The 14,613-nt window shown below is 33.3% G+C and overlaps 1 protein-coding gene across 1 annotated transcript; it reads left to right on the top strand.

Annotated features, from left to right (window-relative positions):
• Positions 1-6,189: 6,189 nt before the first annotated feature.
• Positions 6,190-8,456, top strand: LOC121235878 (myb family transcription factor IPN2). Its single transcript, XM_041132308.1, has 6 exons — positions 6,190-6,541; positions 6,689-6,765; positions 6,905-6,962; positions 7,100-7,166; positions 7,395-7,437; positions 7,590-8,456. Exons 1-6 carry the CDS (start codon positions 6,373-6,375, stop codon positions 8,262-8,264), a joined length of 1,089 nt encoding a protein of 362 aa, XP_040988242.1. The 5' UTR covers positions 6,190-6,372; the 3' UTR covers positions 8,265-8,456.
• Positions 8,457-14,613: the final 6,157 nt, after the last annotated feature.

The following is a 14,613-nucleotide window of genomic DNA, read 5'->3' as shown; positions in this document are numbered from 1 at the left end:
TATTGAAGTGAAAAATATATATTAGCCATTAAGCAAGTTTGAAACTCAAAATTCGAACCCTAATTTTGGGGTTGGTTCAAGCATATTGCAACTACTGGAAAAGAAATCCAGCCAAACCATTGGAACAAGGGATGAACTGAAAAATTAGGGCAAGTGGTGGTGAGTATGATGTTGGGGTTGGTTCAAGCATTGCAACTACTGTTCTACCTATTGGTTGGCATATAGATGGTTTGGACTTTGGAGCCCTCTTATTTTAATTCTACTTACCAAGTCGTGGGACTTAGTCCACTCAATGTTCTAACCTTGCAGACAGTATCAACATCAATTATAATGAAAAAATGGCAAAAAGGAAAAATAGGATGCTACTTTTCTCGGGAAAATCTTTGGCCTTTTGGCTTCAAAAAGATGAGAAAAATTGGTGTTGTTTGCCTAAATTATGGTTTCCGTCTTCTTCCGGGAAAAAAAAAAAAAAAAAAAAAAAAAACAAGTTGCAGTTGAACAACCAATAAATTTGGATGCATTAACCAGAAAGTACAAACTTATACCAAAAATGTGGAATTGTTATTTATTTTTTGCATTTTGAATTGGATCGATGGTGCTCCAGAGGTGGTGTGATTGTCCTTACTCAAAATATTGAAAGGAAAATCAAGCTTCCCACCTCTAGAAAAGGGAAATTGATAGAAGATAAGCGTTGCATTTACACAAAAAAGTTTACACACTGACGTGGGTTAATATGCTATATTAGATTTACTTTACAATAAAATAATTTTATAATATCATACATCACATTAAACCATATATTACTATGTATATTTTTTTATAAGATTTTTTTTAGACCAAACATTTCTTTTAAAAGAAATTACCCTTTTATTGTTCTTACAATGTGCGGCTTGGGCTTTCAGTACCCGAGTAGCTCCCCCACTGGGTGCAATTTCTCTTATTTTGGGCAGCCGTAAATTAAACCTCGCTAGCTACCAAACTTAACCCTTGACAACACCTGGATTTCAATTATCTTATATACTATATTCTTATTCTATTTTGAGAAATAATATTTACAGTCTTAAAATATACAAATTTTGTACTCTCTTTGAAAAAACATAGATAATTAATATCATGAAAAAATTATTTTTTTAATAATATAATATACTTTTTTTAAAAAAAAAAAAAAGTACGTAAGATTTACATACTTTAGGATTATATATAACATTAAAAAAGAAAGATATATATATATATATGTTTAGATATATAATAGTTATTTGGTTGAGTTCAGTCCTGCCTCAGTATGTGCATTCCAATCCAAAAGGTCTATATATGAGAAAGGAACTTCATATATTCCCCGGCCACTACAATGAAACTTTGAGGATCCTCAGCCATCACACATATCCATCTATCATTGTCATCATCATCATCCTCATGATCTCACATCCTTGATGTAATCTCTGACTCTATCATCTTATATATGATCATGATTCAATTTAATGCAACAACATGATTTGCTGCAACAAACACAATTAATGGACGGTGCACCACCCTATCACATGCATCTTTGTAGAGGCCAGAACTATATGGAAAAAAGAGAGAAGCTTTGCAAAGTAATTCAAATTGGACATAAAAATGGGTCCCGCAAACTCACCTTAAAGGAATATATTCATCTTAAAGAATAATTCCCCTAGAGAACATAAAGATGCTTGAAATTCAAGCAAACATGCCCTTAATACCAAGCCAACCCACTTTTCCACTTGGCTTCTAGCGCCTTTGACACTTAACCAACTAATTAAAAGTTTAACTCTAACTTTGCTTGAATATATTATAGAGGGAGGCTAGCTAGGAAGCCAATGCCATGACAGTATAGTAATACTAGTCTAAAGAGGAATCTCCAAATCTAAATGAATTCTTTTTTTTTTTTTTTTTTCTCTCTCTCTTTGCCTCTCTCTCTTCTCATGCATATAGTAAGTAAATCATTTTCATATTCTAAGCAAGTGCATGGCGGTGGGAGAAGGAATTTCTGGAGTCAAGATTATTATTTTTTCAAACTAGCTGCTTGCATTGGCTTGATTTGTGGACTGTTTTTGTGGGTCCCGATTAAATTTTCTCTTATAGATGGCACAGAGTCATGGATACTCGTATTTTGATTCTTGAGGGCTTGAAATTTCGATTATTATTGATACTAGCTAGTATATATAGTTATACGATTAAGTAATACATGATGAACTTCTAGATTTTTGGGAGAGGAATCTTCCTTTAATTGTAAAAGAAGAAAGCATCTATTCCCATTTGGATTTGGATGAATAGCAATATGCATTATATGATCTCCTCTGGATTTGACATCCTTCATCCTTTCATATATATATATATATATATGCATATATGGGGTTAATTTCCATGAGAGAGAGAGAGATCTAGAGAGAGAGATGGCTGGGGGTATTGTTTCCATGCATGCATCAGTAGTAGTAGTACTCATGCATGATATATATATATATATATATTTTAATTACTTTTTTGAGTACAATTACTGCTTGGGGTGGGGCTTGTGCCAATTTATTGTGTTTGACCCAATTTTGAACTTTTGTTTGTTATGGTTTGGAAGGGAGGTGTAGGAATGCATGCATGGAAGGACAATCTTCAATTCCACAAAAGTGATAAGGCATTGAGCCCCAACAAGCTTTAGAAGTAGAAGGTCCCCCCACTCTCTGCATGTCATCAAAAGCTACCTTCACATACCAAATCTTTTTTTGCTATCATCTTCTATTTCTAAAGTATTACCACAGACCCTAAAGTAATTACTTCCATATATATCTTTTTGTTTTCCAGTGCTACCACCTACCTTTTCCTCATCCTCATCCTCATCTATATATATATATATATATATATATATATATATATATATATACACACACACACACACACATCATGTTTCAGTTATTTAATTTCATTATTGTAGCTTAATTAATGGCACATTATAATAGGGATCATATATATGCAGGTTGCTGGATTTGCTGTTTTCTTGACATATCAATATATCTATATATATATATATATATATATTATTGTAGTACGTGGTCGTGCACTTTGTAATTCTTCTCCGAAGGAAATGGTTAATATCACAAGACTAGACCTGCTGCACTTTGTGACTTTCTGCAACATACAGTTCTGCTGCTAGTAATAGTACTACTACTGCATGTATATGAATACATGATTACTGTTGCTGATGTGATATTAATGCCGGACTGCTAATAATTTGTGTCAGCTTTCTTTTCGCCTTGTAATAATTGTATCTTGTATCTGGATCGATCCATCGTTGATATTCCTTAATTATAAACAGTTTTCCTTCTCATCATTTAATTTTTCTTTTATTTTAAAGTAATTGAATTCTTCTATTTATCATCTATATATACATCATATATTTAATAAAAAAATAAAAAAATTATATACAATATATAGTATAAAGATGATGATAAATAAAAATTTTGGTCCGTAAAGCATCGATCAAGCTATGGTATACACAAGCCCCATGAAAGTCTAGTACCATAATAACCGCAATTACGAAAAAAATAGTAATTTAAAGTAGGAGCTGCTCATTCATTTTTCTCATGTTAATTGTCCCTCAATTCGGTAGTTTTAAGTTTAAAAAATAATTTAAAAGTTGGTATGAATAAATAATATTATGCAATTTGTTATTTTAAAAGCTTGCCTGAGATAGTACTTTAATTTCTATCGATGGCCTATATAATTCTGTCTTTTTTCTTCTATATCTATTTATATATATATATATATATATTTAATTTATTAGAATTCATGATAATTAAAAAAGGCTACGTTCATATATATATATATATATATTAATTACTTTACAATTATCAGCCACACGTACATTGTGCGGATGCAGTACCACTCGTATTAATATTAATTAACCATGCACCAGAAAACGAAAACTTAATTAAGCAATATAGAGATCGAGACAAATTAATAACATCTAATAAAAAACTTGTGTCTCCTATCTACCATGAAATGGCTCGATCTAGCTAGCTAGCTAATACGTGTCAAATTAGTTACATTAATGTAATTTAAATGAGTGTAAGGGCATATGATCATAAATTATATTTTTGCAGGAAGCTGCTTAAATTTAAAGCATGCATGCAGTAGCTAGCTAGCTTGATATACAGATTGGGAAAATATAATATAGAGATTTAGAATATAATAATGAAAAATCTAATTACCTACAGTTAATTAATTAAGTAATTAATTAATATCATGAGATCATGAATTAAGCCTTTATCTAATAAACACCTTCTAATTAATTAATGATATATGAGAAAATTAAGCCCTAGTTTGAGAAGTAATTTGCTACCTTTTAATTATAAAACGAAATCACGAGATCGAAGCTCATGATCAGCTATTTTAATTAAGCAGTAACCCATGATGCAGCTTGGACTAGGACTGCTATTTATCAAAAGTTGTCTAAAAAGTACTACCACTTAATTAATGGATAAAAGACAAGCTAGCATTCATTCATTGTTCTCCAATAACCAAGTACTAAATTTCTGATTTTTAAAGGTTAATGAAAGATATATATATATATATATATATATATTATATACCTGAAAGTAACTTAACCTACAATGCATATAATATGCAGCTAATTTTGTACAAAAATGTGAGTAAAACCATAAGATCAATCCCCCTTCAAGAAAGAAAAATCTAAAAAAGAAGAAGAAAAAAGAACTATATATATATATATATTTTTATATAGATGATGATAGAGAATGATGATCTTCATGATGTCCCAAAACCTAAGTTTTCTTTTGTAGCATGATGAAAACCTTTTTATTGGTAATGACATAAAGCTAGCATGTCTTTGCGTTATAGGCTGCATCATGATAAGTGATAGATTTGTGGGTTCATATAATAATTAAGTTAAAAAGGGGTCGTACGTACTACTACGAAAAACAGAAGGATCAAAAATGATCTCATGCATGAGTAGTACTCATGGCCTAGCTTATAAAAATTTAGGTTTAAAATAAATGCATGAATGGCGCCATGCAAAAGATCAAGCATAGTTCCTGCAGTACCAAAAGATGATCAAAGCTAGGCTAATTAAAATAGTAGTACTAGTGCTACATATATATTGCCCATCATCATGATTGCATGCGGGGTCTCACTACTCCCCGTATCTTTCATGCCAAAAAAGCTCACATGCATATATGCAGCTGCATGGTAAAGGAATACAATTCAAAAGATATACATGACAACCTCTTTAATTTGCTCATCATATATCTCAAAAGACTTACCATCCATCTACGTACGTACTCTCATAATACAGATCAAATATATAGAAATAAATACAAAAGATTCCCTCTCATCTCCAATGTAACCAGTGGGACTAAGACTATTTCTTTCTTTTCAACATTATATTTTCTCTCAAGAAAAACCTTTCCCAAGTTAGTACATATAGAGATGCTCCTTGTAATAAAAATTACTATTTATGATTAAAATAGACTCATTTTGATAAGAAATAGTTATTTTTGTGCAAAATAATGATAAACTCAACTCATCTCAAACCAATCATTGATGAGACCCACTACTTTTCTAACTTTTCATAATAGTTAAACTTATCTCAATCTACTTCACACATTTCAATATAAAAAGTTAAACCCATCTTGATTTAAAAAAGTTAAACCAATCTCAATAGAACCTACAAAATTTACTATTCACAACTCAACTCAATTCATTTCAATATCCAAACGTAGTACGTCTAAGTCTTTTCTTAATCTTTTTTTTTTCCCCTTCTCACTTTTCACTTTTATCGTTCTGTTGTGGCTGCATTCATGTATTGATCAGTACTTGATCCCCAACCTCTTTTACTTAATGAAAATCTGCCTATTAAAAAAAAAAACCCAGAGAGATTACATTTTTGTAATCCTAATATATAATTGGCACGAGCAGTATATATTCCATATTATATATATATAAATATATATATATATTTTTTCCCCTTTCTCATGAATACTAGACAGTATATATAACATGAGTAGTACTAGACATGATGGGTATAGAGTGAGAAAGAATCTTTCCGCAAAGGAAGGCCCCGGATATTAGTAATATAGATCGCATTAAGCACTTTAATTTTTTCTTTTAATAATATTCTTTTACGCAAGGTTAGCTGCTTGTCCCTCAATACGCTTTCTATTAGAGAAGCCAAAGCCAAATTAAGCCCCAAAGCCCTCCGCCATCTTCTTCAAAAGCGCACCCTATTCTTCTCTATTTGCATCGCATTTGTTCTTGAATCTCTTTGGTATTCCCAGAAGCCCTCAGAGAGAGAGAGAGAGAGAGAGAGAGAGAGAGAGAGAGAGAGAGTGAGAGAGAGAGAGAATCATGTTCCAGCACAAGAAGCCCTCAACTATGAATTCTCATGACAGACCCATGTGTGTTCAAGGTGACTCTGGTCTTGTCCTCACCACAGACCCTAAGCCCCGCCTCCGGTGGACTGTCGAGCTCCATGAACGATTCGTTGATGCCGTTACTCAGCTTGGAGGGCCAGACAGTACTATTTCTCTTTCCCATGGCTTTTCCTTTTTATATACCATACGGCCGTAGTACTTTAATTTCCTCCTATATCTTCAAGCTTTGTTCATCATTTTATTAATTCTATTGTTTTGTTTTTCATCTTCTGATCTTTTTGAATTTGCAGAGGCAACACCCAAAACCATCATGAGAGTTATGGGTGTGAAAGGTCTGACCCTTTACCACCTCAAGAGCCACCTTCAGGTCTGAATACAACAATATCTCATTCTTCTCTTACTTTCTAGCAACACCTTTTGTTGTGCTCCCGATATTTTTGGGTTGGCTCGATGACAATTTCTTTTCCTTTTCTGATTTTTTTTCATTCTTTTCTTAACTTGAGCAGAAATTCAGGCTTGGGAAGCAACCCCATAAGGAATTCAATGATCACTCGATTAAGGATGGTATGAGATCAGTTGATTCTTCGCTGTAGCTAGGGTTCTTTTATATATATATGTTTAGTTCTAGAATATTACGTATATTAATTGTTACATAATTCTATACCACATACCTAACCTTTGTCGTTTGTTTTCCATGACAGCTTCATCTTTAGAACTTCAACGAAATACTGCATCTTCATCCAACATAATGGCCCGCAGTATGAACGAGTACGCATGCATCAATTTATTTATTTATTTTTTCTTCTGGTACCATGATAAACGATCGAATTTATTGAAAAAATGTGTTTTGTTTTGTTTTTTTTTCTTGTTAATTTAATGATAAATGTATCGCCTAAGTTTTTCTTTTGATTCCTCTTGGGATCGATGGGGGTTTGGGTTTACTTGTATGTGTGAAACTGTATATAACAGTAACTCACACATGGTTGATGCGATTAGGATGCAAATGGAGGTGCAAAGACGACTGCATGAACAATTAGAGGTAAACAACAATTCTCCAAACAGCTTAATTATCTCATGATCTATTGATCTTGACTTTCACTTCATACATTAATTAATGTTTCTCCAAGTCTAGCTAGCTGCCATAATTACATCCTATATATAATATGGAGTTTTGGTACATAAATATGGCAGGTGCAAAGACATCTTCAGCTGAGGATTGAGGCCCAAGGAAAATATATGCAAAGTATATTGGAAAAGGCTTGTCAAACCCTTGCTGGTGAAAGCATGGCATCTGGAAGCTACAAGGCTAATATTGGAAGTCAAGGCCTCCCTGACATGGGAGTAATGAAAGACTTTGGTTCTCCTCTCAACTTTCCATCTTTTCAAGACCTTAATATATTTGGAGGTGACCAACTTGACCTTCAGCATAACATGGAAAGGCCACAACTTGATGGATTCATGCAAAACAACGATAATATTTGTCTTGGAAAGAAAAGGACTAGCCCTTATAGTGGTAGTGGAAAGAGCCCCTTAATCTGGTCCGACGATCTCCGGCTGCAAGACTTGGGAACAGCTCCATCTTGTCTTGGGCCTCAAGATCATGATCCTTTCAAAAGTGCAGACCAAATTCAGATTTCTCGGCCATCCATGGATAGATCAGGAGCGGACATCGACTCCATATCAGATATTTATGAAACAAAGCCTCCACTCCAGGGTGGTGGTGACTCTATGGGTGAAAAGAAATTCGAAGCATCTGTAAAGCTTGAAAAGCCATCTCCACGAAGAGCACCACTTCCCACCGACAGGATGAACCCTATGATCAATGCCGGTGCCATGCCTCAAGGAAGAAACTCACCATTTGGGTGATTGTAAATCGTTAATTATAATTAGATGTAATTGACTTTTAAGCTATGAGATCTAGGGTTTTGGTGCTTGAAGAATAGCGGTTAAATTAGGGTTTCAACTAAAGAAACTATGGTATAATGCCTTGCATGGCAGATCTTATTTAAGACGTTATTGTTATCCTGACTGGTAATTAAATTGGTGTTTTATTGTGAATCAGGTAAGTTCTTGATGCTTCTTTCTTGATTGCTCTAATTATATACTTCATATATTTATATATATATTTATAGTTCATATATTGAACTACTTATATACATTAGTTGATGCTATACATGATGCATGCAGTTTGGTTATTTCTTCTTCTTCAGCTAGCAAACTTTCAGGTTGACGGCCGGCATGGAACATTCCATGTCTGAATTATTAAGCATAAAAGAAAACTTCTTCCAAGTTTCTTGTGGAACTAGATATTACAAGTACCCTTTAAAATACAATCAGGACTGGGTGCAGTAAAGTTGAATTGGTGCATGTTGGTCACGATTTATCTGATTATTGGGGCGTGAGCTTTTCCTTTCATGTGTTTGCATGAAGATCAAGGACCAAAAAACAAAGCAAAAGGAAACTATATGCAATAGTTTAGTACTCATTATAAGATCTTAGTACTTATATCTTGTGTGTTTTTTTTTTCTTGTTTTTTAATTAATATCTTGTCTGTATCTATCTTGTTTGCTCAAGTGGCCTTTTTTGTTTTTTGGTTAATCTTACGAATGCAGTAACCTTTTCTAACTGTTTGCTTTTAAGTTAGTTGCTCTATATATGGTAGTTACTCCTATGATTGCAGACAAAACTACTGGGAAATATACATATATAAAATATCAAACCATGCATGACACCCACCCATCAAAGGCAAAAATAGGGTTTTGGGGAACACATACCATAGCAAAGTAAAAAAAAAAAAAGAAAAAAAAAAAAGAAAAAAAAAAAGAAAATAAAATTCTGCTATATATTTAGTAAAAAAAAAACTGAAAGAAGGTAGCTACTTTCCTTGAATGCAAAACATTCTCCTACAAGAAAACCCGACAAAGAGGATCTATCTTTCATTCTCTTTTATCTACTTTGGTACTCCATATTCTTCACGTATCAAACAAAGAGGGAAACCGGAGTAGCTGTCATCATTCGTTTGCTTACAAAGTCCCTCGATCATGATGAAATCTCTGCAGGTTTCACTAATTATTGATCTGTTTTAATTTTGTTAAGATATAAAATAAATAATAAAAATTATCTCTTTTGATGAGTTTAAGTTTTTGGAATAAGTTATAATTTCACATGGTATCAGAGTAAAGGTCTTGAGTTCAAATCCTAAATCTATACTTTATCTCATTTAATTAAATATTCCACGTATTGGATCACACATTGAGAAAGAATTTGACTCACACGTAAGCGAGATTATTAAGATATAAAATAAATAATAAAATTTATCTTTTTCTATGAGTTTAAACTTTTAAAATAAATGGTGATTTTACAAATTTAAACATTAGTATGGTGTAATGATATTATAAGCCCCCTAATAATTAAAAAAACCTTGCAAGTCATACACCGCATGATCAGTAGTTTAATTTCTAGTGGTTTTTTCCGATACATTATTGGAAATTTATAACAACCTCTCGCATTTAATTCCTAGTCTCCGACACAATCCTTTCCGTAGTTTTGGAAAAAAGTGTCATGTTTTGGATAAAATTAGTAGGGCCCTAATATTTCATAAATAAAGTAATTCATTGCCACCCATCAGTTGGCAGCTTCCTGGACCTTCAAATGGTGACCCCTTTTCTTTTTATTTATTTTGTTACAAGAACTCTCTCTCTTTCTCTCTCTAAATCTACGACATAAAATTGGGTCCATGCAGAGGCTAATCTCTGTTGAGGGGAAAAGCTGGGGGGTTCCACTTGCTTTATTGGTTGCAGAGAAAATGTAGCCACTGCAAGTTGGCAAGAAAGCACCCTCACTCCAAAAACACTCAGAGAGAGAGAGGAAAAGCTAATAAAGCCTAAAGGGAATGAAGAATACAACGCACTCCCATGCGTGCACATATCGAGGAAGCTTCTACCTTTATGTGCACAAAGCAAAAGAGTCCTTACTCTGCATTAAAAGCTGATGGTGCATGGTTGTGGTTTCCTTATATTACGAGTTACATGCAGTATTTGAGTTATTGCTTACTCAGAAAAATCAAATCAGATGATAGGGTTATGAGTATCATGCCAATATAAGCCAAATGATTCAGTGGTACTGCACATTCTTCCATGCAAACGTAAATCATTTTCGGCTCCAGTCAAGCACTTTGGATTCTGCAGTCTGCTCACTCATTCGACAACTTTGGGTCTAGTAAACTACTAGCTATTTCCCTATAACTAACAATACACAGTACAGAAGCTTCTTTTTCTGCCCCTAGCCCCCCTCTCTCTCTCTCTCTCCCACAGTTGGAGCGCCCTACTAAAAGGTTAGTCAAATTATTACAAAAACAAGCTGATAAACAATTTTTTTTTCTTTTCCTTTTAGGAATAAAAGAAGCTGATGATGAGAAAGAAAAAGGCAAGCCTCTAAGTTGTCAATCTTTGATATCTTTTGCGTCCACATGATATATTTTCCATAGGCTATATATTTGAGATATCACTCGCAATTATTTAAATTAAAAGGCATGAGAAAGGGTTTAAACGTAGAGTTTCATGTTAGCAACAGAGAAAAAGAACAAAGACAGAGAAAACTTTAATTTTAGAAGTATATATGGAGACTCAGCCATCATTAAACTGGTTATGACACTTGTTAGTGTAAAATAGTATGTTTGCAAACTCATTGTCAGAACTTGAATGTTCAGATAATTAAGTTGTAATAATTAATGTTAATTACATCATGAGTAAGTTTGGGTTAATTAAGTGTAGACGTTGAAATTGGTTAGAAAACTCTTGAAAAAAGAAGAAGAAAGTTTGCCAGATACTCGTGTGATGTAATTGGCTAATAAGGGTAATAGTTCGCTATATACTCGCTATATATACATATACATACATACATATATATTATATGTATGTCGATTGAAAAAATTCAAAAAGTTGGAGAGACACACGTAAGACAGCCTAGTAGGTCGAGTGAAATTTGCAATTTTTGATTTGTGAGACATTGGCTCAAGTGACACGTGTGGAATTAACCAATTCAAAAGGTAAGGGCTATATATTTCAATATTTTTAATAGGACCCTAAGTCTTTATATATTTTACCTGATTTGTGAAGAGATGGTGAATTAAGACAATAGAAAAGTAACAAGAGGCTTTTTAGAGATATGCGAATTAGCCACTATTGAAACCTTTTCTTATAAACATGTACTCTTGTTTACAAAAGATAGGAGATGTTATATAAAATATGAAAAATTCTATTCATAAGCCGGTGTGAAGTACACACACATATTTATTGCTGATGCAGCAAGATTTAATTTTGTAAAGAAAATTTACATATTTGAATCTCTAGCAAATAAAATTTTGCAACATTAATAATGTGGATGGTGTATTCTCCACACCGGCTTGAAAATAGAATATCTCATAAAATATATATAGTAGTACTAAATTGAAAGGAGAGATTCCATTTCATCGCTTGCTTAGCTTGATTGACCAATGGAGAAAATATCGCAACGGCTGGCAGAATATTAATGTAGTACGTATATCTATGACTTTCCAAAACTGTTAGCATTGATTGGCTTTCCTTGAGGGTAGCAACAACTATGAGGTTTTTTCTTTGACTTAATATGAGTTACCATCTTCTCCCGTGACAAGAAAAGCTCTTGGTGGAAAATGTGTTTTATCATACCCCTCCCCTCAAGCTGGAGTTCAATGGAAATAAGACTCCAAGCTTGATTCAACATGACCGAAACTGATCTTTTGATAGGGGTTTGGTAAAGATATCGACAACTCTTTCCCGAACAAAGAGTTGATAGGGTGGACGGAATACTTCAAGAAATTACGGCACCATGAACAACTCTTTCCCGAACAAAGTGGAGTACTTCAACGTGTTTGGTGTGGGTATGGAACATTGGATTGACAATCATGTGAAGAGAACTATTATTGTGGTTGAAAAATGTGTCACGGAGGCTAATGTCGCTGAAAGGATAGCTTAACCATGTTAGCTCTAAGGTAGCATCGGCCATTATAGTCCGAAATTCAGCTTCATCACTAAATTGGGAGATTGTGTGCTCTTTTTTTGAGATCCAAGAGATACAGTTACCTCCTAAATAAATTTGATAGCTAGTAGCTAGCAGTGCGCCAAGTTCATTGAAATCATAGAGATTAAGGGATGAGTTAGAGATCAATTGAAGGTCATAATCCTATCACCTATGTTCATTGAAGATAATAGAATATCCTTTATAGCTAGATATCTTATCCTCAACCGGCCTGACCTTACCTATGCGGTGAACTTTACCTGTTAATTCATGTATCAGGCAAGTCAGACACATCTTCAAGTGATCAAAAGTATTTCCGTTGAAGCTCAAATTGTCGCTAAAAAATATCCTTCGCGGTGAAATTAAACTCGCTGCTAAATTTCATTGCAAATGGTGCCATATGGCTATTCCAAGTACTTTAATTTGTATTGTTAGGAGTGATTTCAGATGACTGAATTCTTGGTGACAGTTGTGGATTTGCACAGTTTGGCCATTGAGGAGTATCTGGGTGTGGTTTTGAGGTCAGTTGATGTTATGAAAGGGTATGGTTTTTACGTGTAACAATGAGTTTTTGAAAAGGTGAGGATTTGATTTTGCAGTGGTTATATTAACTTAAGCATTTTTGAAAAGGTGAGGATTTGATTTTGCAGTGGTTGTGTTACCTTTGGGCTAAGTGAAACTAATTGGAGCAAATAGATTGGATAGATGGGATTGGCTAAATTCAGGTTATAGGTGAATTGGTCTTTAAGTGTGTTTAATGTATTGTGTCATTGAAGATTTTGATGTGTTAATATATGGTTGTGGGTCAAATTATGTAGTTGTTCGGGGTTGTTGTGTGGAGTTGACGAGTTGTTTTGGATTTATATGTTGTTGTTGGGTTGATGTTGATTATTTGGGATTGATATTCTTGGCTATCTATATTGGACACATTGTGATTATGCGATATTTGTGTTTAATAGACAAGCTGGACATGGTTTTATTGGATGTTCTAACTTGATGCTATTTGGCAAAAGATTGGCAATGCTAACTATGCTTTGTAGTTGATTGACATAGAGTATTTTTGGAGGCTGGAAAAGTTTAATGTAAGGTATTTTTGCTTTTATATTTACTTGATTGTGGTGGCTAACATCTTTTGAATGTCTTTTAATTTTAGAGGAGATGTACAAGTTTCTATACAAATTCCATTATTTTAATTTTCTAATATCCATCATTTTTAGTTTAGAGGAGATGTACAAACTCATTAAACTGAGTTATTCTTAACCCATCTCAAATAAGTGAAGTTTACATTTAATACCATCTTCTTATTTATTTTATTTGAACAATGTTTAAGCAAAGACAACCTGCTTCAAACAAAAATGGAAGCTTGTTTATTAATGTGGATGGAAGTCAGTTGAAAAGAAATAGTTCTAGGAAATAACACAACATCATGGTCGAAGTTGGTTATGGATACGTATCCCCATTAAAACGTATCATTTTTCCTCCTTTTATCCCCTGCATCTTTTGTAGATTAAATTATAAATGTAATATATATCATCAAGGAAGTTTATGGATATCATTTAGTAAACTCTGATCAATATTGAAGTTACTTTCTTATTATATTGCAATCTGGTTTCATTTGAGCATGACATTATACTTGATTTGAGCTTTTGTGTGAACTAATAATGGCACTAACTACCAGTGAGATTTTGGTTTCTCTCTACTCTCTTTCATCAATTTGTTGCCTACGTAGTTAAGGAACTGCTCCTTGTGTATGAATTTATGCAGAGGGGAAACTTGGATCATCATCTTTGTAGAAGTATAACTTTGAGAAGAAAATTGAGAAAATAAAATCACTTGTGCATGAATTATATGTAAATGAGATTTTTTGTTAGTTTTTTGTCTTTTGCCATGTATACATATTTATGCTATCAAGTGTTTTATGCTTCTTGAGTTTAAATGAACATTTCATATACATGCTTCTTGACTTCCCCCTTTCATTTCCTCTGATATCTTTAGAATTTTTGTTTTATAATAATTTGAGGGTGACATCGAATATTTTTGCAGGAACTCGATATAAAGATTTCTGCTAGTAAACAGTATTTGATAATACATGCTTACAGGTTTTGTACTTTGATGTGCTTTAAGAAGTCTAAAGTTGCACACTTAGAATATAATATAATTGCTTCATGAATTGTAATCT

Source organism: Juglans microcarpa x Juglans regia, chromosome 6D (genome assembly GCF_004785595.1).
Source record: "Juglans microcarpa x Juglans regia isolate MS1-56 chromosome 6D, Jm3101_v1.0, whole genome shotgun sequence".
Lineage (NCBI taxonomy): Eukaryota > Viridiplantae > Streptophyta > Magnoliopsida > Fagales > Juglandaceae > Juglans > Juglans microcarpa x Juglans regia.
Note: the sequence above shows the minus strand (reverse complement) of the source record. Positions and strands in the feature narration are given on the sequence as shown.